Raw genomic sequence first — 27,316 nt, 5'->3', positions numbered from 1 at the left:
AAATGTAATAAAGTCTGCAACATTTACAGCTAGAAAATACAGGAGGACAGTAAAATTAGCTAAGCATAAAAACAAGAGAGTCTTAAACATCCTCTGCTCACTTTCCAGGGACAATATACACAGAACAGGCACGGACTGCAAAATCAAAAGGAATTTAAATCAATTTAAAATTCAAACAGCCTTTTCTCCTGCCTGCTAAGGGCTCAAGGGACATTAACACACACAGACTCTCTCTTCTGCATTATTTCCTCAGGTTTTCATTCTCACTTTCTAAAATTTGTTTATAAAAGTGGTGATCTGAAATATTGATGATTTACTCATCTCTCATACGTGGCTTTGCTCAGCTGCATCTAGTTTTGCAGTAATGACGTACTTTCTCTTTTCACTTCGCACCCCACCCTTTTCTGCAGAAGATGGAGTTAGAACATAGGATTTTTAGATTGCTATTTCCTCCTACCTTGCCTACTCTCTCATTCCCTTAATACACACCATTACGATATGCAAGGCAAACCAGCAAATTCACACTGAAGCAAAACTTTGACTGTCATAACAAATTTCTTGTCGTAGCGCCAAAACAAAGCTGTTCTCACAACTGTTCCTACCCCTCTGTCACACTTACAGTGCTAGCATGAACCATACAGGAGACTAAGGCTGGGTCTCCTTGCATAGTAGCCTGTTCCAGAACCACAAAATACTGCCAGCTTCCTCCTCTCCTTAGGAAGGTTCCCACAGTTTTCTTAGTAGATGCTATTTAATGAATGGGATACAAAGCTGACTGAAGCAAAACAAAATTTATCTGCTTTATGACATATCTGTATTAAGCAGAATTTAAAAGATCTGTTTGGGGCATAGGCAAAAGCTTTAGGAATTTCAAGTGGCAGGAACTGCGCTTTGGGAAAGCCCTGCAGAAGTAGTGACAAAGACATGCTTTAGAAAACATTATCATAAGCCTCGTTAACTACCACTTTCACAAGCCAGAGGACAGATCACTGACTTGCTCAACATCACACAGAAGTCCTGGGTCAAAACCAGAGCTGAAAACAAAATTGCTTCCAAAGGTCCATGAAGTTTTGAGTATTTCTGCAGCCCAGTTTTACACAGGTCTCTCAATTTCCATCCAGCCTCTCCCTCATCCTCTTTACCTTAACCAGCTTTAATGCTTTACAGAAGCACTACATTATAGACCATAAGCAGAAACACATATCCTCATACACTTAGAAAGAACACAGATAACTTTTACTATACTACAGACAGGATCCAGCCTAGGCCAGGTGTAAATACACAACAGACACACAACACTCATACCATCAGCTTCCTTCTAAGAAAATGTTTTTACAAGTCCTGTTTTGTCACTGCTGTAGGACTTCTGTTTGTCCCAAGTTTCCTGCATGTCACCTGACGTTCACATAAGCCTCTCCCCTGACAAAGTGATGAGTACACATCACTTTGGTGTTTATTTCATTTTTTATATTTAAACAAAATTTTCATATTTATACCAAATATATAAATATTATATATTTGGTATAAATTTCAGTACAGGAATATGTAAATGGCTTCTGTACCAGCAACAATCAGCAAAGTGTCATGAATTTTATGACATCTCCAATTCTCTCCTTTAAATAGACACAGCAATGCAACACGTTGGGTTTTTATTGGACAGGTGGTGATTCAGATGGTTGGATAGAAAGACACACTTATTTTCTTATTTTTGAATGGCAGAGAAGGAATTGCATTGGATACAGTCAACCTCACCTTAGTAATTACCTCTGCTACAATAAAGTTTTCTATTTGGAGACATGGTTAATATGACCTCTTCTTTTGGGATTCAAATCCCTGAGTCCCAAGCACTATTCTAAACAGGGTTTGTTTCTAGAACACGGCTTAATATCTTGCAGGAGATAGATCAATGGTCTTCTACTTCTTATAAGTAAGTGAACTAGAGAAGGAACTTACTCTTTAAAAGTGCTGTGGAAAAAATTAATTAAGAACTAGACTGACTGATCAAACATGGCAGCAACTACACCATCTCCTTGGCTTGATTCAGTTCTTTAAGGACATGAGGAACTTCTTTAAAGTCTGTACAAGTTAACAGAAGATGCTACTCACTTTGTTTTTAAAACACCAAAACCAGCGAAGTCTGAGGCTGTCTGATCAGGACACTGTAACTTGTCAACCTCAATGACAGCTACATTATCCATGAGAGATGCAACTAACCTTCTCTCTCTTGTTCAGTTCTCATTCAAGAATTAGACAACAGTCTCCAGAGGATGGGAAAAGCGAAAATACTAAAACTTCACCCAGCCTCACTCCACTATATTCAGTTCAAGACCTTCAGCATTAATTCAGGGAAGAGGTAAAGTGACTACTTCAAGACAAAATTTAAAAATCCACCAAGCCACAAATTTCCCAAAGGAGTCAGAATGAATTTCAAGTCTCCTCTGCCCTTAAGTATTAATGAGTACTTCCTCTGTAAGTTCAAGAATGTCCCCTTGTCACTGTTTATACACAGAACCCCTACCTTCAAGAAGCAGCCTTGTAAGATGACACAGCCCAGCTGCTTGCCTTCTCAACCAGGCAAAGCTCTACCTCCAGTTCAGAACAAGCATGGTACAAAGTTCTTTTGAAGGAGGGCTAAAGACACTAGACCCGCATTCTGGGTTTGAGGAAACAACGGGAATACATTTTCCCTTGCCTCTTTGGAGGCATCTGCAATCTATGCAAATGAAAGGTTTCCAAAAGGTCACTGGCAATATAAAAATGTAATTAGCTTAAAAACATCAAGTATTTTTAAACGCCACTTTGTCCCAGGTTATCTTACTGTTGCTTGTTTTTTATAATCACAGTTCCTGTTATCAGCATTTTTTTCCCCTTTTGGATGTAGTCGGGAAAGAAAAAAATCTGAGAAGTACACTGCTAAAAGATACTACGTTACTCTCAAATAGGTGAGTTAAGAGATATACCACCCATAGCTGTGTGCTATGCTACACATAAGGATACTAGGTGACAGAGCAGCAGGTGCCCTTTTTATTAAATAGGACAGAGTTTTAAATAGAAAGCCAACAAGCAAGCTACATTATGTTGCCCTGTTAAATCCAAACGGTTACTCAAAATCTACAACAGATTCTGCCACAAACACCACCACCCCACTCTGTACCTACAGCTGGCCTTTCCCAGCACCAGCATAGCCCACAGCGCTCACAAGTGCGAGAGGCAGAAATACTGCGTCTCGGGAAACATGCTGTATCCTTCAACATATTTGGACAAACGAAGCAAAACTCATTCAACAGTCATTGTAAAGGCAGGTACAGACTTGCTGCTGCAGCTGAGTGCCCAGAGGAGATAAGTCAAACAGTATGATAAAATGATTTTATTGACAGTATAGAAAATAGTATTTTTGGTTAATGTAAAACTGAAGTTCTAGCCCCTTAATTGCAAGTCTGACATACCAACGCTGAGTCAGTGAAACACAGTATTCACTGGTATACAGCTCCAGCAAAAACACGACACGCATCCTCTAGCTGCTTCCAAGCTCCTCCTATACGGTGAAAGTTCATACTACTAATTGTTTGTCTTAAAGTATCCAGACCCTGGTCATGTATCAAAATGATTTAGGCAGTTTCTCATTCTCACAGATGCTAACAGCCCTTTCATCACTTATGATACCTCTCCCCATTCCACATATGCTCACTACCTTCTCTTTCAAATTGTCTAACTGATTAATCAAGTTAAACTCAGAGCAATTGTTCTCAACCTATGTTTAGCTTGAAGGCTTTTTCTTCTATATCAGATCTGAGCATTGGCTGTGTGCCCAAATGGCTTGCCTCTCTTCTAATCCTATCAGTTGGTCTAATAAAAGGTATTACTTCTCCCTACAAACCTTGCTTTGCTGATTCTTCTGTGAATCACCAGAATACACCCTGACTTCAGCAAGCTCCATTCTTACACCAGTATCAGATTCGTAGAATGAAAACTGAGTTATAATATATGTATTGCCCCGATGAGCAAGTTCACTCAAACTGGGAGTATGACACAGCCAGACAGCCTGTGTTGCAGTTATATCCTTGGTGGCACAGGATTCAGACTGTTTCAGCTGGAAGGGATGTAAGTAGCACTGCCCCACACTCCCAGCTACACGAGAAAGAGCTACAAAGCAACTTCAGTCTTGCTCTTCACTTCTTCAGCCTTTATCTACTTCAGCAGATAAAGATCAGTCAACAGAAACAATACATTTGGTTTTCAAGAGTCAATTGTCTTGGTGACAATTTTAACCTCCAATGCAAGGTGCAAGAAGAGGGATTTTTTCATTAGGATAACACATGGATAGGTGTTGCTTTGTCAGTAAAGTCCCATTAAAAAAAAAAAAAAAAACAAAAAACAAAAACAAACCACACCAAAACTCAGTGTTTTCTTAAAGCATACACTCTCTTTTATTAGTTGTAGATATTTTGGACTCAATGTACTGCAATTGCCATAGGCTAGATCTGATAATCCCTTATTTCTACAGCCAGAAAGGGACACATTTTGGTTTATTTCCATAAATATTTCAAAAGCTTTTTCTGGCTGAAAAACAGAAAGCCTTTTCAGTAGTTATTCCACTCATAAGAATTTGATTTTTGTTGCTTGAATAAAGGAAAAGCTAGAGGGTTTTGCTGCAGGTTTTTTGTTGGGATTTTTTTCTCTTTTTTTTTTTTTTTTACTGATTTCCATCTCTTAACAGTGAGAACATATTTTAAAACTTATGAATATGTGAACGTTGTTTTAAATATTGAAAATATGTAAAAACAGTCCATACATAAAATATGACAGAAACCAAATTACATTTTGCTAGAACACTGTTCCAAACTCTGACATAGAGTACAATGCCTAAGCCTTCTGACCAAGCATCCAGCCCAAAGGGCCCTCTGAATGTCAGATCCTACTACAGTTTTTCTCATATTAGTAAAGTTTAAAAAAGAGTCACCAGCAACAAAGTAACTGGCCCAGTTGCCAACCATCCCTCTCAAACCCATCTCCAACTCTACCCCATCTCCTTTCCTGCTAGGGAGTGACACATTCCACAAAAGGATGACTGCATCCAGAAGCCGTCTGTCAGAATTTCTTCTAAGCAACAGAGCATGGCCACACCACTACTGCCAGAAAACACACCAACTACCGTCTTAAAAGAGAGACAGAGTGGAACTGACTATAAATACATTTCTCCTCTGTGATACCCATACAATAACTAAGCAATCAGTCTGACTCTGAGAATTTAAAAAAAATAATAAGTTTCCTTCAACAAGAACTCTTGTGGACAAGGATGGAGAAAGGAGGAAACACTGTCAAGCATGAACGCACTCTCAGAATTTTTCCAAATTTTAACAGAAGACCTTGTATTACCAACACAATTTCCTAAGAAGGCTGTGCCTTGCTTCCCTGTGCTTGACTCCCCCAAACCAGCTCCTCTTTCCTTAACCAGGTGCCTCAAAAGTGTCTGATGCTTCACCAAAAGCTGTGCCAGAGCTGTAGTAAAAGGCCACATTTGAGCTCTTCACAGGAAGAGTTTCTGAGACAGGCATATTCATATCAAGATGTTCTGCAGCTTTTAGTTTCTTTCCTTTCACTTGTAACATTTTTTAGCTAATTGGCTCCAGAATTTATAATCCTGGTGACAGCACCCTGGCTGTGCAAGACAGAAAAGGTGGAGGAGGAGGGGAGGGAAGACAGAGCAGCTGCCAAGACTGCCGGCACCATCTTCCGTTCTGAGCATGTTACTGCAAAGCACCAGCTAGATGTCAGGATCCTCCCCCCCTCGCCCGGAGAGCTCAGGGTATCTTGCGCTTAGAAATATCACAAGATGACTTAGGAGGTTTTATGCAGACTCCAGAAAAAGCAGGAATCCAAATATGAAGTGCAACTAAAACCATCGAATTTGAAAAGGAGAAAATTAAGCAGGAGGGGGGGGAATGCAATTACAGCAGAAAAAAAAAAATTGTTTCACCATTAGCATTGCACAATAAGAAGGTTTGTCAGTCACCGGTTTAGCCTACACATGTTCACATCCGTCAGCATTTCCATGATAAATCCTAATTTTCGCCATTGTTGATCACATTGAACTAAAACTTGGTATGCAAGTTTTTAGCACAGATGCTCAAATAAATTATGCACATTAGTCATTTAACTTTCAGAGCAGCAAAAGAAAGCTGCTTTTGGGGGGGGGGAGTTGACTGCAATTTATACAAGTTTTTTTTGCCTTACACAGCTAAAAAAAGATAAGGCAGCATACTTTTTATTTTTGATTAAACTTTTCAAGCAGTATGTCTTTTGTATAGATTATAAAACTTTGACATTAGGAAAATATTTATAACTAAAAATGCCCTCTCCCCCCTAACAGCTATATACTTACAGTATTTCCTCCATTTACTATATTGCACTATGGTCTACACATTCCCATGTCCATACAAGCAGACACAGAGAATACTGAATTGAAAATACATAATAAAAATACCAATACCAGCAGGCTGAAGTAGTCATGCAGTAGAGTTGATGTGACCCAGATGAGAAATTGTTAAACAAGCGATTAGCTATAGAGCTGAACAAAGTTTACATGCAGATATGATCAACTGATTGAGACATCCTAGCCAAGACAATCTATTTTTTAGACATAACCATAGTCTGTGCAGTGCGTGAACCAACACTACTTCACAGCAGTTTAAAAATCCTACAGAATTCACATTTACCTTGGTAAAATGTCTCTGTATTCTGGCTGTCCCCACTCCCCTTCAAAGCAGGGGGAAATCATCAATCTGTTTAAAATAAACAATATAAACAGTACCCTAAAGTACTTTAGAAAAATCCATAGTCTTTGATACCTCTGTTATTACAGCAACTATAGTAGGTATTCAGGTAAAAGAGTTTAAAAAGACAGAAAATTCATTCTGCCACCAATCTTCCTCTGGCTTCTCATGACTGCTCAGGAAGGCTCTAACGCAGTCCTAGCATTACAAATTAAGAGACAAAATGGTTATACAGAGTCTTGTTTGACTGTTGATGACATCATAAAACACTTCAAAGAAAGAGTTCAATAGCCATGGCCGGTACTATAAAATTAAGATACTATATGGGTACAAACGTGTAGCACGTGCTTTTGGGGGAGAGGGAACAAAAAAAATCTGAACAGGTACAGAGAGATAAGATACGAATTAATGTATTTTATCTGCCTTAAAAATTATTAGGTGTAGACTAGACAGGATATATGGAGTAGAGATGTTTCTTTTCATTCACATGGTCTTCTGGATCTGCATGTGAGAATATGAGAACCCCAGGTCACTGTATGAAGTGACTCAGCAGAACCCAAGCAAACACAGAGCTTCTCTAGAAACTAAGCCTAGACTTCTCAGGCCACATTCTTCTACCTTACCCATGGGACCATCCTTATGACTTCAAGACTGATTCTAAAGGGTTTTTTTATTACCAAACTGAAGGGCCCTCCCTCTTTTCCAACATGTATAAAATTTTTCAAGGCTTACTGTCACATTGCAAAGACAATAAAAGGCAAATCCCTAAGCACTAGAAATCTTACAGCACTGCAGTCCCACAGCTCTACATGAAGATAGGCAACAGGCTGAATTCATGATTTTACATAATAATACTGGTTTCAAAGTCGAATATTTTTGTACTGCTGCCTACTGCACAGCTGAGATTATAATTCCTCCCTTTGTATTCATATCACAAATACAACATGGACGTGGGGCACACTTCCTTTGGCCCATCAGCTTCATGTAAATCATTACTTTGATCTAGCATCTCTCCACTAAAAAGAACAAGATTACTGAAAACAGATAATAAATTCCGACTTCAAATTACTTTAATAATTCTAAATACTTACTCTAGTTTCCGAGAACTCTAGACAAGTATTAACATACATCTATTTCATCTACGATTTTTAGGAATTTTAGTCTCACAGAAGTGAAAGATTTATAGCACAGATGTGAGTCATGCATAAAAGAAATGCTAGGCAGACTTCTCCTTCCATAACTTTTACAGTGCAACACAGTGTCCGCTGTACAACACACCATCAAGAACAGTCTATGCTTCCTATCAAATGAACTGATTATTTTTACACATTTTTTTAGTGAATAGTACACACTGCTACCTGGACACCCAAGGGAATGCTGAACTAGCAACTCAGAGGAGGACTACTAAATGAAAGCTATTGTTCATTCTAGTAATAAAAAGTGCACAAACATCAGGGATGCTAGTAGGAACACCAAGAATCAATCACAATCCTGGAACAAGAAAAAAAAATATTAAGAACTGAGGTAAAGAGCTTTTTTAATCATTAGAAGTAATCAGAGCACTGAACAGAGGCATTTCACAGATCATCCTTGAACATTCTCCAAGAAGCATAGTCAAACCTAAGGTAAGAAACCAAATACCAATATTTTCATGGTTTTGTGCTATACAGTTTATACAGAGCTCCAGACTGAAAAATAGGTACAATTACAGCTATGTCTGTCCCCTGTAGGCTTTTCTTTAGGCTTTATATGCATTTTTCCTTTTAAACAGAAAGAGACTAGTTCCATAAGCTCCAGAATCACCGTTGCCGGTTCTCCTATAGATTTCTGTCTCCAGAGTTGATACGGACTCATGCAGACTTCCATTTCTTATACTACCAGTATAAAAACGATACCAACAACATTACCACAGTACTACCAAATGCCACCAAAGCCTTTGCAAAACATGGTATAGCAGAAATTATGGATTGTGATATTACTGTATCAGAATAGTCCTCACTCACTGCCAGTCTCAAGGGTAAGGAGGCACAATCTCCCATAGGAGCCTCACTGTCAATGGGGTGTGACATCTGGTTGCACCAACAGCGTGTCTGGCCTGGAAATGGAGACCTGTTTTACTTAAACCTGCTGGAATTCATTATTTTTGAGACCTCTACTATCTGCCATACTTGACAGACTGTAACTAGCAAGTTTGGAAGTGTAGGATAGGCACAATCTCATCTACACACACAAACAAAGCACAGTAATAAGCCTCACTTCCTCAGGAAATCAGACTAAAACCGGCACAACCATGAAAAGCAAAGGTCTGGGCAAAATCCCATGTTTTTAGAATTGGACGCATAAGTCAACGTCTTGGCTAAATTATTTCTTGCCTTCCTATTTTCTGCTAGGCCCGAACTATGTGACAGAAAAAAATTAGAAAAGCTTTGTATCTACCCAATTAGAGTCACGAATAACCAGATGCTGCCCTGGAAGCTTACTATTTGATTATGTTTATTTGGAGAGAGTAGATTGGTCACTTAATGGGACACTATCAGCTACCTTCTAGTATAAAAATGCATGAAAGATCCATTTTGGAGAAAAGAAAAAGCTGTACCTACTAGTCATTTCTTCATAATATTACTCTATAAATGAATGCAGAACCTGCCATAAGTTAATATTTCCCTGAAGCACTGTGAATAAACATTTGCCTGGTACTAGGTACACACACACCTCCACATATAAATCAAGGTGCAATGTGCCATATAGATGAACGGGAAGAAAAAAAAATCCCTACCTTGTCCTATATTAGGCATTAAGTGCTTCTTTTGATCACAAAATAACTCATAAAGCCTATTAAAAAGCTAGCACTTCTCTGTCAGATAAAAGACATTTCACTGTAATTAAACTTCTGCCCAACTTTATAGAAGATTAGGGGAAGAGTCTGACAGTGTCTATTTATATTTGTGACTGACACTCCTTGGGACATCCAAGGAAAACAGAAGACAAGCAATAGATTTACAACACTTCTGAGCTAACAGCTAACTTATGGAGATGGACAGTTATAAGCACATCATCACTCATTCATTGAGGTTTTTTTATTTCAAACAAATCCCTGCTGCCCAACCCAAAAGCACTTTTTGTTCAGTTTTCAATCTACATTCCCTTCCACGGTTTAGTTTTTTTATTTCATTTTTAAGCAACACACACAGCAGGTTGTTTGGATAAATCAGCTTTACATGATTTAATATGAATAAGGGTGGTAAACAACCATGTCTCTTAACAGAGCTCTGTGAGCACTTAGAGAAAGAAAATATTTTTTCAACTACACCCTATGTATCCCTTTTCCCATATGAAACTGTCAGAACATATGGCTGAGTTTCTGACACTAGGTGATGGGAATAAGCCAGCGGCTCCAGGATCCCAACAACAGAACCAAAACTTTACTGCTTTTCCATTTTTATTTGTATCCTTCATCCTGCTCAGTACTAACTTCACCTATGTGTTTCCTTGTATTTGACTTTCCACAAGATAACTCAATGGCCCAAAGTCAGTGTTACACAACAAGAGCAAAAGTAGAAGAGAAATTATCACTTTGGGAGGAAATGCAAGTAACCAAGAAAAGTGCATCTTCATAGCCTGTCCTTCAGAACTGAAGCAAAGATCAAACTGTAAGCAGCATCATTCCTTTGTGCTTGACAACAATGACGAGAAGGGAAGTTCTCTCCTAAATTTGAAATTCTAGAATGCTTTGCCAGGATTGTTTTAGGTAATCTCTCCAGAGACTCCAAATAGGCAGATAAGATGCTGGAAAAATAAATATGCTGCTTTTCTCACTTAAAAAAATAGTGTAACTACTACATCACTTTTCCGTAAGACAAAAGCTTATAAACTGCTTGGCCAACTTTCCATATTACAAGCTACAACTATAAACTATTCCTCGAAAAGTACATTTCAATGTACAATGCCTATAGCATTCACATTCTGGGCAGAAAATAATGTGCTTAAACTAACAATGCACAGTTAAACCAACCCACTAATTAAACACCTTTCTTTCATTGCCTTTTCCTACAGCAAAGCAGGTGCACTTCATGCTCTCAAAGTAGCCCTAAGCAATCTTCTTTTGAGCTTATAAACATTTGGATTGTTATCTATCTTTTGCAGTTACAAAGCTCCACAATACTTCCTGCTGTTACTGCTGAAAGTGTAATTTACTCTATTTACACAACTTCTAGCAACACACTCCAAAACAGCAGTGAGATTGCATCACGCACTATTAATGCCACTTCCAGCTACACTACTCAATGATCCTGAATCTGTGAAGAGGAGCTGCTGTGTATGTGTCCAGCACAAGACTGACCCTCCCCACCTTCTCCACGCAGCACCACAGGAAGCTTTATCCTCCCTAGCAAAAACAGTAAGCTCCAAGGGAGCCTACACAACTCAAACATGTAAACAATCACTGTTAAAATAAATTGATTTAAACCCACTGTTCAGAAAATTCAGTCCTGTGGTTCTGTGTCTAAAAGCATCCAATCCAAACGATACAGTAAATATCATCTGCATCATCATTTGATCTATGGGATGCCTTGAGACACTGGCAATTGCACAGATTACACAAAACACAGATTGCGCTTCAGATCCCCAAGCTAGCAGCAGGGGGAATATCAATGCAAAGGCTCATTTGTAATGATGTAGCCTTTTTGTGGTGTGATGACCTCTATTGCCTGTTTAATAACAGAAACACTGGCTCTAAAAAAAACCCTAGAGTAATAAATGGAAAGCAGTTCAAGAATGGAAGAATGAGGCAAAATGAATTGTCTGTTTAGTGAACCCACATGCCATTTGGAAAATATTGTTACCAGTGTGTTTGTACACCATACCTCTCTCTCCATTCTAGATCAACTAAAGGACACTGGGAAGCAGTTGAGCTAGATCTGCCTCCAGTTTTACAGAAATGGATGGGACTTTACATAGCAAATTGTTCCCCTATGATACCTTTTCCATGCCTGGTTTGTTTTCTGAAGTCAAGACCTGCTCACATTCTGCTAAATTAGCAATTAACTTCTGCTTCACCACCAAGCATCTCCTCTTATCAAAAAGAAACTGGGGACTATTTGCCAGGCTGTGAGACAAACAGTAGAGAGCAAGCGTCTATCACAGTCACTAAACAATGTGCAAAAGGTATCATCACTGGGAATAAAAAACAAGACGACTGCAGCATAAAGACTGAAAGAAAGAATAATCAGCTTGCAAAAAACCCTTCCAGGCACTCTTCTGCCTGTGTTTAAAAGCTCAGTGACAACCAAACATACACTCACTGTACAAAGACTCAATGTCAGCCATTTAGGGAAAAGGGTCATATCACCATCTTTAACACCACACTCAAACCTCTTCAACTAAATTGAATTTTGTGCTCTAGCAACAGGTAAGCCAGGACTATCTGTGATTCCCCACTTCATTGCACTAAAATTAAATTCAGAAGCCAACTTCTGATGATGTTTTCTTCAGCATCTACCAAACCATTAATTTTAATGGAGAAAAGTCAATCAAAGCTTCTTAAGGTAGGCAAAAATTCTTTTGTCTTTGTACTGCACATTGCTGTACGCACACACAACCATCACCTTTATAAATCAAATATAGCACTATCAGTACTGAAGACAACACATTTCAACTAAGGGCAGAAGAACTTTAGCCGAAAAAGAACCAACAGAAAGCTGAATAAGTGCTGGGCTCCATCATTCACTAGAGGGAGTCATGATCACATATTAAGCTACTGTAATACACAGACCAGTCTGAACATAATTAGGAAACAAATAAAAGAGAAGACCATCAGCTAAATCTGGATGGCATTCAGGGAAAAGAGAAAATTAGATTTGCTTCCTTAACAAGGTTTTATTTCCAAAGACTCAAGACCTTCTCCTGGGAACCTTCAAATCATCAGTAATGAAAGGTTTTCGAAAATGTATCTTATTGCCTACATTTTAAGACAGAATAAGGTATGTGACAGAAGAAAGCTGAAATGATCAGTTTCAGAAATGACACACAGCATTGCATCAAGAAAACGTTAGAATTTTAATTTAAGCAGCTTTACAGCCCATTTAACTTGAAATCAAAAAGTAATCTTAATCATGTTTTTATTTTTAAACTAAATTGGCGCAATTACATCCAGCATGAACAGGCACTACCAAAAAGCTGCTTTTTCAACACATGATTCCCCTTGGCCATTAATAAATTCAGAAAAAGCATTTCTCTGACAGGCTGTGAGAAACAGCCTTAAAAAAAAAAAAAGACAAAACAAACAAAAAAAAAATCACGAAGTCAAACATTACCATGATCCTTTTATTTGATCATTTGATCAATTCTGGGTTTGAGGGTTTGCTTGGTTTATTTTTAATACATGAAATGTCTTTTTTTATATTGCTGAGATTTTTTTCCCTCCCTTAAAACTTCTTAGCAAAAACCACAAAACAATTTGACCAGCAGCACTCATGGGAATTTACACTTGGCTAACAATTTTACAACTGACTAAACAGTTTCATTAATAGTAGCAGCACATGCAAAGCTTTTAACACTCAGCTTGAATCCTGCCCATTATTAGTAAGGCGGAGCCCACAACACGATCATCTCTTGAACCAAAATCTACCGCATACCTCGGGAGACACATCAGCAAATGCAGCCCAATAATAATGCTTGTCCAGTGCTCAATTACACAGTATTTGACTGCTTTACATTCAACATGTTTACACCAAAGGTTGAAATCCTCCACACTTCTGTTGCTTAGACAATTCATCTAACACCTTGGGAATGCAAACAGTCCAAGAGCCTTTTTGAAAGACTTGAGGTACCGTTTTTAACAAGAACAGACAATGAGTTCCTAAAGGGAGGAAATAAAACAGTGTGGGAAGTAAGAATATGTGCACTGAGGACGAGAAGCACTTTCTGGCATGCCGTGGCACTGTGCTAAGAAGGGCTGTGTGTAACCAATGCACTCCGGAAAGTTAAGCTCTGGCAGACAAACTGATTTCCCCTATTAGGTATTCACTGCCATACCAGGCCAAAGGCTTAAACACCCTCTACTTTTAAACACAGATCTCACTCTATAAACAGACTGCTCCTCCCAAAGTCTAGCAGTAATTTGCCACCAAAACTGCAAACACACTTTTCCATCACCATCCATACAATCTGGTCTTTTAAGCAGTAAAATCACAGCCCTCAGGGCTCTTATGCAAGCACCCAGATGACTACTTTGCACATTCTGCTGTGACATTCCCTTTCCAGATGAAATGGTCTGCGAAAGCAGCTCACTTCCCCTTACAAACACTTTAGCTCCTAAAATAAAGCTGGATAAATTTCACTGCACCTGCCCATGGTTGTTGTTTTTCCTGCAAGGATTTAAGCAAGCAAAATGGTCATCTTCAACATGGGAAAGAACAGAAGATAACATAGAAGTCTCCATGGAACAGCAAGGAAATCTAAAGAGCCGTTCTCTCAGTTTGCAGTGTTTGTTTTCTTTCTACATGCTTTAATATAGCAGTTCCTTGCTACCAGCATCCACTATTGGTATCACTCACCTGTTCATGATGGTAGAGTTCTGCTCCTTCAGCACAAGCTCCCTTTGCTGCAGGGCCACAATTTGCCTTGAGAGATCATCAGGTGTCCTACACAATTAAAACAAAACAAACTTTTAACAAATTATTGGTTTAAATACTATGTTCCATACAGAGCCATAAGAAAAGGTCTCAACAAAAGCAGACAAGGCAATATCACAAGGCCAAAGTTGCTGCAGTCCCTTAGAAAAACACAAGGTTGCATCCTGTCCAGCTTACATAAAAGGCTGTTTTATTAAATGCTGTAATCATCATCCATGTCGCAGCATCTCACCATCGTTCACTTCAACCCATAAATCAACTCTAAAGCTGTAGAGTCAGCAACACCAAATTTCTCAAAGCAAGCACCCTGTATAAACATTCGTATCAGATGAACAGACAACTTATCACTTCAATACATAAAACTTTTTGTTTAACATACATAGGAATTAGTGTTCACAACCCATCCCCCCTATCCTAGTGCTCAGCACAAATACACAGGCGTGAGCACACCCAGCATTGCTCTAATCATTGCTCAACTACAGAGTCTCAGTGGAGCATGATCACAGGATTATTAGCAAGAGGGTAAGAAAAGGAGGAAGTAAATTTACATAGACTGTACATTTCAACAACTCTGGCTACCACTGAATACCCTTTAATAGTGTAGAGGTTCAGCTACACCACAGGTGTCTCAAAGCAGCGTTCCCACACAATTATCAGTGTGCTGACTTCAGAGTCCTTCATACAAGCGCTGACTCCAGAGTCATGGGGGAAAGAAAAAGAAAAAAAAATGATCCATCAGCTTTAGATTACACTTCAGATAACATTCTGATAACCTTTTCTTGTCGAAGAGATCAAATATTTCTACAAATCCACTAGCAACAGCTTTTCAGTTGTTGGGATAGGTTTATTTTTCCATCAAATCCAATGATGAATTCTTAAAACTAGTGGAATAGGATCAAGATAACTCTAGTCTAACAGTCCCAGAAACCACTATCCCACATCAACAGTCTCTGCAGGAGATAACTGTTCTTTTCAGAGACCTCTCCTTAAATTGTGAGTGTAAGAGATTCAACTCTAAATGAAAGCAGCTTATAAAAAATGTTTCCCTTGAGCCACCAGAAAGGGTTTCCCATCCCAAAAGAGGAGCATCTGTATCACACTTCTCAAAGGAAAGAAAGCTGGAAAAGGCTTCACAGTATATGCTGGGTACATCCTTTTGCTGCAGGAAGATGCATCACCCCCCAAAGGGGAAAGAGTGACCCAAACCTTGAAAGGGTTTTTCCATAGGGAGTGAGTGGTAAGCTAGTTTTACAGAAGTAAAATCTGTGGAAACACATTCTGCCATGTCCCCCAAGATGGAAGTCAAGGCTTCACTGTTGCTGGCAGATGAAATTAAGCCTGGTCAGATTTTACGTTATTCAAACACAGCCCTGGAATGAGGTTCCTGCCACTCCAAAAACTGGATAAGTAGAAGACGTGCCTCTAGCTTGACCACTGAGATTCTGAAAGAATCTAGGACTAAAGAAGTAATTTCTCTGATGATACTACTTTTTAGCCAGTTATTCACCTACAGAAAAGGCATTACTTTTTCTCTTTAATCACCTGCCACTTCCAGTCAAGTGAAAAATCAGTTAAAACTCTGAGCTGATGCAGATAGTCAGGATTCAGTCCTGGCAATCCCAATTCAAAGGTTCCTGCTTTTTGCTTCTAGAATTGCACACTTGTAGCCCTCTTCAGCAGAAAATTTTGAAGCCTCTAATACTACTTGTGTTACGTGCAAGTCCTGACAGCTAATGCATAATAATGCAGATGAACATGGTCTCCTCTCAGACAATGCAGATATATATTGCAGCAAAGAAATTGTTAGAACAGGATGAAACACTGTCCTTCAAAGGCATCACACTCAGTGGTCAAGGAAACTACAAGAAGAAACCAAGACACCAGCCTGGAGATGGCTTGACTAAAACATCTATAATTCAAATTCTGGTAGCAGAGACAAGTCAATTTTAAGCCAACAAGCACCTGGGTTTTAAAACGTGTTGCAGCACTAGATAAACATTGCAAAGTCCTATAGCTGAGCCTGAGGGGATTCTTAATGTAAGCAGTTCCTCATCTCTTTACAGAGAGCTACCCAATGGCTGGGCATTAGAACAAACGCTGCAGAACTAATTCAACCCAGTCTGATGCAAGCCACATTTCCACATAACCCAAGAGCATGAGTAACACAACACTGGTTTCTTGGAATCTCAGCTCTGAAGAGCTGAAATCTAACACTGCTCTAATTTTGTTTTCCGAGCTAGAAGACTTAGGTTCTTTCTAAGAACTAAATGAAGAACTAAATGATAACATGTGCCAGAAAGTGGAAGACCACTGCTCCACAATGTCTGTGGAGGGGGGGTTGGGGAGTAACAAAAATCCTACAAGAGAAGTCTACAAAGCTACAATATAGTTTCAACAGAAGGAAGGAAGAAGCTTTTGAAGGAAGCAGACCCTCTGACTCAGATAGCTTTTTTTCCCATTAATTAAGGAAGTAGATGTTCTCTTTCTGCAGTAGTTTCTAACTAAAAGAAATAGCTAGAGTTAAGGTAAGGATAAAGGCAACTTTTTATTAGCACTGATGAGAACAAAAGAAAAAAGAAAAAAATAGTAGTCTCGTGACTACTAGGGTCACGAGAAGCTAAAAAACAGAAAACAGCAGCAATGGACTGGGTATGCTTAATCTGTTTGGCAAAAAGAAGCTGTAAGCAGACACACCAACTTCAACATGGACAATCTTTGTAAAATCTAATGCCAAGTCAACAAGGCTCTGAGAACCGCAGTTCTAAGCCTCTCATAATTCAACCAAATATAGCAGATTTATCACAAGGATACTAAATATCAGTCATCTCTCTGGCCATGTTCAGTGCCAGCCCCCAACTCTAGTATTTGGTTCCTACTCCCTGCACCAATGAAATAATTGCACAATTTTTTTTAATGAGCAAAAGAATATCTTTGCCTTGATTTTTTTTTCCTCATTTTCTCAGAAGTTCATACCATATTGTATTAGGACTGAGATCGAGAACTGAAAATAATCCAATAGTAAAATGAGACAGGACTATAAAAGCCACAGATTTATACTAATGACAGCTACTGACAGATTTCCAATAAAAAGCAATCATCCTCATCTGTTCAGCAATCCAAATCAACAATCAGCTTCCAATCTCAGTTTCAGCAATTGGCAGCTTTAGGTTTATATTTAGTTCTGGAGGATGTTTTATTGGCATTAGATACTTCCCCCCTCCCCCCTGCCCCAAGTGGAGCAGCAAAGATATATAACAGAAAATAAAGGTAACAAGTATTAACCCCCTCTAAAGAAGAGTTCACTTTCTGGAAAACTAATTCATGTCAGGTGTTCAGAGACACAGACACCCTGTGCATGCACTGTACTGTCAAATACCTTTACTGAGAGGTTTCAAAGCCTGTTTCTGAGGTCTACATCCTATCCTGATCACAGACGATTTGGCAAAAGCCAAATTTACACAGTTCCAAGTAGAGGAATGACACTGCATGCACAATGACAATAAATCAGACTAGCTTTCAGTTTGAGGAGAATTGGTCAACTCCCCAAAGCACTGCAAATACCAACCAGCCCTCACTGCTGTAAACAGCTCTCTCATTTCACAAGTTTCTGAAAACAATGCCGCATGAAAAGAGAAGTCTGTCAGCCCCCAACACACACTTAACAAGTTCTGGCCTTGACAGCCTCTGTCTGATGGACTAGCTGTATATCTGTGCATAATTTTTGCTAAACCCTATCCATTCCCTATGGAACAGCTGATATCAAAACCAGTATTAAAAAGCTAAGAAGTCTGCTTTATAGAGTATGTGTATGACAATTCAGCTTATCAACACTATTTGAATCACCACAGCTACTTTAGGGAAGTTTGAAACTTTGTCCTCCTCACATAAAAATGCCCAGACCTCCCTTTCTGAAAAGCTGCTGCTTTGTGCACTAGCGCTGTTGGCCCTGCAAACAAGCAGACATCTTCCTGCCTCAGGTAGCAATGGAGCCCAATGGAGCCTATGGAACTACCAAGAAAACCCCACACCTAGTTTGCGTCAGCTGTGCAAAATCCTGTAGGTGAAACACACACATTTAACGGTAGGATTCAAGAGCAGCACATTATTAAAACTGAATTGTATGCTATCCAATTATAAAGACAACGTGAAGAAAAAACGACAAAGCGGTTTCCAAAATGCAGGTGCAGATTAAACCACTGACTTCAGTTCCTTTCTCCTGGGTAAGGCACAAGTGGCCAAAAGCTAGAATATTCTTCCTCTGTCCCACCATCCCATCCCAAGAACACATTTCATTCTTCAACACTTAAGCAAAAAAAAAATTAAAAAACCACAAACAAATGCAAGAATTCAAGCCTAAATTTGAAACAAGATTATTTCTCCCCCCCCCCAAACGGGCAAATTAGTCCAGCATAGTTTAACAGCAGAGTAAGGAAGGAGAGGGACAAAACTGCTGTTAACCAAACCTCTTTGACTTCCTTTGAAGTGCAGATAATTTGAAAAGGAGCAGTTTAAGAATGATAAAAACTTAAAATTGTTCAAATGAAGTGAAAAATTAACTTAATAGGATGCCCATCCAAGTCACTCAATGATTTCCAAGCACCCACTGGCACACTCCTTTAACTTTTAACCAGGAAAACGGCTTATGCAATTTTTTTAATGCCTTTTTTTTTTTTAAAAGGCATACAATTATGCTGACATTTCATAGGCATTTGCTAGAAAGCTCTGTTGAACTGTCCTGGTTAAGGATCTATTACCACTTCAGTATAAACTATGACAATTTCACACTGAGAATTACCTGTTGAAGTAATGTTAAACCAAGACTCAGTAAGCAAATGAAGATGTTAAAGTAAAAACTGGAATATTTTTTAATTTATAACTTACTAAAACATCAACTTCTTATTGCTTCTATAAAATGTTTTAAAATTCACAGCAAAGAAAGACGTTTGATTGTAGCTAGATATCTGGCATTACATTTTAACCATGAAAGTGCAAGACAAATGTAAAACTAAATAGAAAACCAGGCACAGCTCTGTTTGGAGGACTAAGTTCTTCACTGCTTTTTTTTTGTAAAAAAAATACATTTGCTTGAAACTACCAAACTAATAACACACTTACAATATTACACCCCTCAACTAGTTATTTTTGGAAGTCTGTTGAATTAACATTTCTCTCTATAGGTTTACCTCTGTGACACAGATTTGGTTATCTCAACTAAATCACATTAAAATGGAACATTCCCAGATTTCTGGCACAGCATTTTAGGTGGATCCATAAACTGGTTTACACTTAAGCATAATCACCTGACAAAGACCAGAGACAAAAGTCTTCACTAAAGTGTCTGTTAGGAGAATCAGGCACAGAAAGGGAGGGCACATCTGCTTCTTTCTCTTCAATCAAAAAAAATTTTGCAGTGCTTTTTTGATTTTGTTTTGGGGTTTTGGGAGTTTTCTTTGGTGTCTGGGTGGGGGCGGTGGGGGGTGTTTGTTTGTGGGGTTTTTTTTAAAGGCAGTCTCCTGAAAGTATAAAATCTGGATTTTGTTCCTTATCTATTTTCATATTACATATAAGAAACACAACTAGATTTTTAAATTCTCCTCTCCCCAAGTAGGGCCTTTTCTACTTTTAAAGAAGAATTTAATCTTCTTCCTAGGCAGGAAAACAGCAGCATCTGAAGAACAAACAGAACGATAACATGACAACAACAGAAGATTTCTGGAAAGGCATTTTAGTTGTTTTAAATATTTCTGTGTGATTAGACAGGCTGTGGATTGTCTGTAATAGTCTCTTCCTGTATGCTTGAAGTGAGTCTCCCAAACATCCTTTTTGTATGTTTGAGCTCTACAACTGCTTTAACTCCTCTATCTCTGGTTTACAGGCCTCCCGCTTATTTCTTAAACTTCACCAGCAAGTCCAAAAGCAGCTCAATTCCTCTGATGACCTGCCCTTCAAGAAAGTACAGCAAATAACAATAACCACAGCAGCACATACAGACTTCCCCAGACACAGCAACACAGAGACCTCAAGTTTAACTTGGTCATAGTAACTCAAAGTTTGTATCAGAAAACTGCAACTTGAGCTCAACAACCCTTTCCCCTCGAAATAGGCACCACCTCCCTGGGAGGATACCTTAGCTCCCCTTCACCAGACTAGCGGAAAACATTGCCACTAAAATCTGGTATCCAGGCCTGGAAGTTCTCAGAGTTAAGTTTCACAACAGTACTCTTACAAAAACGCCCCTTCAAGCTCTGGTCCAGGTAGTTACATATACTTGTTAATGTCTTCCATGTCTACCTCCTCCCTTTCTATTGCTAACTACATTAACTAAACCATATGTTAAGGAATCTGCTACACAGTGTTCACAAAAATAAATTCTCAAAATTTCCTAGGCAATTAGGACACATTTAGTATTTTGTAACGCTTTTATTAAAATGTTTTGAAGAGCAATCACTTACCTTTATTCATTCAAATGAAGGTGCTCAGAGCTGTCAAAAAAGCAAAACTAAGGTATACCTTAGACTGTTTCTCCAATAAATTGCATGCTTAATATTTTGCATACAAAGTAAATGGAGGAAATATGAAGTGTAAACTGAAAGCAATAAGCAAACTCAGCTTCTGAGGTTTCTTTCATTTAGGAAAGAAACCTTATATTTCTGTTTAAATAGAATCAACAAATCCAATTGCTCTTTACCAAAGCAAATGTCCTCATTAACCACTCTAAGCAGAAGAACAACTTATTCGTAAGAAAGCATTTTAAGTATCTATAAGTGTGTTAACAATTCTAAAGGCAACTGATATGACTCCTTTGAAGCAACTGCAAAATTAGCAATTACTCCAATCCAGCCATAATTTGAAGAGGGGAGGGGCGGAAAAAGGAAGAAAACCATCTTAGATTCCAATCAATTGAATTTTTGGGGGTTTAATGAAAAGTTTTTTCCTTTCAAAATTATCAATATAGCATCATAAGTAATCTTCCAAGTTTCATTTCTACTTTAAAGATACATTTAAGAGCTCAACAAGATTAACTTTATCTTACTTTTGAAAAAAAATGAATCATTTGGCAGGCATTTCAACATCCCAAACTTCCTTCTCATCCCTATCACTGCTCTAACAGCAAGCACAGAACAAACCACTGAAACCTTGTAAGCACACACACTGCATAGTTGAACGTAACCTTACAAGTGAAAAGCTTTAATAGATCTCAAGGAGAAGGAATGTACACATAGCGAAGCTGCTGATTTGGAAGGTAAGATAAAAATAGCTTTTTTTTTTTTTTTTTTTTTTTTAATCTTCACCCAGAAGTCAGGTCATTGCATACTGGCTCACATGATATGCAATTTAGAGCTTTTGAGAGGTCATGGTGAAACAAAAGCAATTTTCTATAGTTTGACTGAAAAAGTGCTAGAGCACATAGCTCAGCTTTTTACACAGCAAGCCCAGAGAGTGTTGCCTTTCCAAAAGGGGTCCAGCTCACACAAATCATCATTGTAGATTTCCAGGCTACTCTTCTCCAGGTGCAATTCAGTGAGAACAGCAGAGCAAATCTAATTGCCTCTGCCACTGCAGTGGCAGTCACCAGCTTTGCTTCGTTCATTTTCTGCCACTGTAGGTCTGAATCAGCTTGCTGAAATTCCCCCTTTCAACAAGAAGCTGTTAGCTGGCTCGGCTGTCTTCTCATCAAAACATATCCTCGAGCTCTCATTGATCTTACAGTGCTACACTTTATGAGGGGGGCTCAAGGGCAAGACACGTGAACTGTCAGGCTGGCTCTCAAAACTGGCAAGAAGTCAGGCTGCCTATGTTGCAAGAGATCCACCATCATGCCATCATTTTGGGGTTTGGGATGGATGAGTAATTGTACGCTCTCTCTCACAGATTTTAGTAACTGTCAAGACCAGACTTCGTTAAGAGTCAAAACTAACCTACACTTTTAACAGAAAAAGATGTACTACCACAAAGAAAGTAAGTAAGTAGCAAGGGAAACAGTTAACTAGAAAAACAGAATACACTGTCTTGAGCCCTTACTAATGACAAGTATATCCCCATACAAGTTCAATTTGTATTGCTGCTAACCCACAGGGATGTCCTTTAATTGCTCTGCTGTTTCACATTACAGCACAAGGCAGACCAGAGCAAAACATGCTTGGCTCTCCACTCTACTCAGCTGCCAGCCACTCTTCAGGCTTTTTGGCACAAAAGATAATGGTTTGTAGCATAAGTAAGGAATAATAATAATAAAAAAGTACCAACTCTAAAAACTTACTTATGCTTGACATTTTCAAAACAATCAAAGCTTGCTTTGCCATGCCCTGTTCTTGACTCTGACTCTCTCCTTCAACAAAACAAAAAAAACCCCCAATCTTCTTGGTATTATGACACAGATTAAATCAATTTCTTCTTGCAGTATGCATTGCTATGTCTCATCTCACAAGAGCGGGGTGGAGGGAGTGGCAGCCCACATATTTCAATCATACTATAACACAAAAGAACTTTAATTTGGCTTAAACTCAGTTGCATAAAATGAAACAGTTTATAAAGGCAACAATACGCCATTTACAACAACTCAAGAAACATGGACTGTATCTGCAAAGCTATTAAATACTCCGTATCCTATGTTTTTCCAATGTAAGAAAACAAGGAGTTCTTAAGGTCTTCTCTTTTTCCTTTTTTAGGGTATCAAGGAAGCACAACAAACCTATTGTACTTAATAATCCACAAGAGCCAGTGTCTTTGAAATGCTTTCAAACCATTGCTCGGTATGATGCAAGGAAAATCTTAGGTCTCTAGCAACACAGACTTCCAGCAACAGCATTTTTGTCAAGTCAGTCAGCACTGCCCACAGCACTGTATTCTCCATCCCACTCTTCCCTAATTTTTTACTATCTCTCAACACTGCTCTATCTCTTATTAAGGAAAAAAAAAAAAAAAAAAAAAAAAAAAAAGTCCAATATTAAGGAGGGCAATCCTTAAGTACCTTCAGGATTCATTCAAAATCAGTTTGAAATTCTAAACCAATTATAGCCTTGTACTATTCAAGGCTCTAAGATGACATCTGTGGATAACAGTTCTTTCTGCTTAACTTCCCCCCCCCCCCCCAAAAAAAAGCCAACACAGAGTAGAGATCAAACAGAAAATTTTAAAAACCCACAATTTTTTAAAGTACCTTTTAGCTATTTACCAGCAGTAGCACAGAAGTAGTGAAGTTGGAAATTATCATTAAGAATTTTCAAGAATTGTTGCTGCTCACGTACTAGAGTCAATATCAGCATGATCTTTACAATTAAAGAAGCAAATGTTTTTTTCTCAATTTGCATGAATGTAATTATATATTAATGACAGCGCTGAAAAGAAATTATTGTGGCATATAATTTCATATCTACTGCCCTTAAGATTTTCAGCACAAAATGTAAACACATTTAATAATGTAATGTTTCATTTTACTGCAGCAGCAGCAAAAGCTATTTTAAGTCTTTTACCCCACCATGAACTTAATTTGAGGAAAAAAACCCACAGCTAAAGGGAAAAATAATGTCACAAAATGAATAAAGTAACTTATTTCAGGAAGTCTTAACTAGGGTGGTTTTTCCTATAGTTTTCATTTGTCAGAGGGGTTGGAACAATCACTGTGACAATCCAGAGCTGGGCACAGAGGACAGTATGAACTACTTGCTGGCAAAAATTAGGCAAAAATAAAGGCTTAACATGGGGGCTGGGGAGTGGTGGGTAAATCAAACTAATCTAAATAACAAAATTACAGCAGAATACCAATTATTTATTCTAACCGCATGGGTATCCCAAGATTTTCAAGGCATTTGGATAACTGTAAGTAATCATATGCAAAAAATTAGTATCTGAAAATCACAGACTGAAATACATAGATATGCTTGTTGGAAACACTCTGAATAGACAGATGTTGTACCTTTCAAAGAGATATCATTCAACAGAGAATCATTAGAAACCATGAAAATTATTCCAGGACAGTTGCTGGGATTACACAAAGCTGGGAAAGTGCCCCGACAGCCAAAACAAAGGTAATAAATGAAACTTCCAGAATACCAGGCAGAAGCTTCTTTCTCGACATTTCATGTCCATGAACGAAAGCTAGTCCAGAAACTTGCTCCTCACTAAGCTGAGGGCCAGCAGGGATGGCTGGTTACAATGGAAGGATCTCAAGTAAAAAACTTAACTCCTTAGCAAGAACGCTTATGCTGACTGGGTTAGTAATCCTGACATAATTTTACTGAACCTTTGCAGTTCCATTCTGCTAGGTCACTTCCAAGACATTTGAAGAGACTCAGACCAGCCTAGAAATCAAACAACATAAGCTTCTTTTCAAGGAAGGGGGCAGAGGGGGAACCACCCAAAACCACCCACAATTTACATTATCCAACATACCCTTCTGACATAACTTCTACCTGCATGCGAATTACTAACAGAGAGACAACATTTTTACAGAAAACCAGAGCTTCTGACTGATAAGAAAAGGAGCTAATACCGTAACCAAGCTAGGTACTGACAATATATGTATGTTTGATTATTTTATAGACTTCACTAAACTGATAGTCTTGTTCTTTTGACACCTATCTGAGATAATCCTTTCAGAATATTAATTCACTTAAATTCTGGTATTGTTCAATATAAAGATGTTGATCACATTGTTTTCCCAGACTCTTATCAGCTGAAAATATTAGCCAGCAGTAACACAAAATCCCTAATCTTGAGCAAGAGACAATACTATTAATGACTGCCTACAAGTCCTTGTGAGAGTATAGACCATATTTTCAGCTACTTTTATATAAAGTGATTTGACATCCCATATGTTATTCTTATTTACTTCTGATTACAATCATATACTTCTTCAATCTCATGGACAGAACAGCCACTTTAAGCTACAGTAAAAGTTATTTTACTTGTTTTTTTTAATATTCTCCAATAACATAGTTCACAGGTAAATTTATGATGACAATTTTGGAAAGAATGAAAAGCATACTGCACATATGCTCAGCTGGAATACCAAGTTATTCTTCCAGACAGAAAACTGAGGTTTAAGCCTGTTGCTTTGATTAATTAAAAACTATCCAGACTCAAGCAAAGATCATTTCAAAGCTTTTTGCAGCAGATGCCTCATCTCTGACAGGAGTAGAAAGTAAACCATCCTGGTTTCAGCAAATGTGGGAGGTTAAAAACCTTACTGAAGTACAGAAAACATATGGCTGATAAATGATTATATTTATCATAAAAATCAATATGGAACAAATACAGTAGAAAATGTTTGCATTGTCAGTAGCCACATATTCCTACAAGTTATTTGATGAAGATGGCACAAAAGGCATAAGCTACCACTGAGGCTCCATTCATGGTGGATGCATCAAGTGGTAATACTCTTGGGGTGGGACTAGCTTTCTCTAGAAACCAGATCAAAGCAAGGCCGTAATTTTAGAATCTGAGGCACAAAGAGTATAAGCAATCTGACTAGGGACATCCAAAACACTCTGTGATTCAACTCCTCTGTAAGAAAATTTAACCCATTATTGACTTAACGGATGATTAAAGGCATCAAGCATAAGAGCTGTACCCTGAATGTTTTGTTTCTTAACTTGTAAAACATTCAAAAAATCAATATGCAACACTATTTTTGAGCACTATACTAATAAGTTAATCCTAAAACATGAGTTTAAACCCTAGCTTTTTGCTTAGTGTAGCCTCACATTTAGCTATCACATCGTTTCCCACTGAGTTCATTTACCATTCAGAGCCTGTTGCTCAGTTACTGTTTTGAACAAATCCGTAAGCACGTGAGCTCACTGTCTATAACCCCCACCATCTGTCTCAGGCCTCCCCACTTAATGAATCACAGTTCTCACTCAGCTGTCCACAAGCTGGCAAGTGAGCTTAACTTCAGGAGAATGAATTACACACATCCCCAGACACATGTAAATAAAACTAAGAAATTTCAGATTTACAGTGCTGCCTTCAAACCCTCTCCCCCAAGCTCAGGGAGGATTAAAAAGGACTTCAAAGAAGCCTGAGTTCCAATTAAAACGCTGTGACCACCCCGGGGACGCAAAAATATTCTTCTGATTAGTGAGATGCGCTCTTTGAACTGTTTAGCTAAAAAAAGCTTTCAGAACTTTAAATAAATGCAGTAATTCTCTTTCTTTTTTTTTAAGTTTCTAAAATTTTAATATTCAATGCAAAGGACAAATAACATTTCAGACCAAAAGTTTTATGAAAGCCCATTAACACATCAGCCTTCGGCATCGGCTAAGAAATATGAGACATACCAAGACCTAAACATTGTAGTCCCAGTACAAATAAGACTGCACAAGTCGTTAGAACAGAACCCAAAAAGTGTCATTGTTGCTACAGTGGTGCTGGCACCCCCTTATTACAGAAAGGCAGTACAAAATCCCAATCTCGTCAACCTTCAGAACCACTCTCCCTCAAGAACAGAGCACATCAATCCTACCTAATTATAAAATTCTGCTTTCTTTCCTCAACATCCAAATCTCCCATGCCACACATATAAAGCACCTCATATCCAAGTCCTTTGACACACTGTGACAATAAAACAGTTGCCCTTAGCCTTGGCAATAAGCACAAATTTAAATAAAAAGCTCTTCCTACGCTTCCCACAAAAAAAATCAACCCACAAAAAAAACCCTCACCTCACCCCTTCAGTCTCTCATTCCCAAAGCTAGACTTGGATTACATACTCCAAAAGTTTTAACATCAAGAAGAATGATGAACATTAAGAACAAATGCTGGGAAAATAACTGAGTCGTAGAGCATGCCAAAGCAGTCAGAGCTAAGTGGATATAATAAACCTGCTTGTGAAAGCCAAACCCCAATCACCACCATCCATAAATAATGAATAATTCATGTCAGAAGGAAATTGAAGCAGACTTTAAGACT

General features: G+C 38.4%; 1 protein-coding gene across 1 annotated transcript in view; it reads right to left on the bottom strand.

The window, feature by feature from the left end:
* The window catches only part of MAD1L1 (mitotic arrest deficient 1 like 1), a 380,521-nt gene that overhangs the window by 325,407 nt on the left and 27,798 nt on the right, over positions 1–27,316 (bottom strand). Inside the window, exon 10 of the mRNA XM_005438213.4 lies at positions 14,327–14,413. Coding sequence (XP_005438270.2) covers positions 14,327–14,413 — 87 coding nt within the window. The remainder of the gene's footprint in view (positions 1–14,326; positions 14,414–27,316) is intronic.

This window comes from Falco cherrug, chromosome 4 (genome assembly GCF_023634085.1).
Source record: "Falco cherrug isolate bFalChe1 chromosome 4, bFalChe1.pri, whole genome shotgun sequence".
NCBI lineage: Eukaryota > Metazoa > Chordata > Aves > Falconiformes > Falconidae > Falco > Falco cherrug.
The sequence above is the reverse complement of the archived record's forward strand: the minus strand, read 5'-3'. Positions and strand labels throughout refer to the sequence as shown.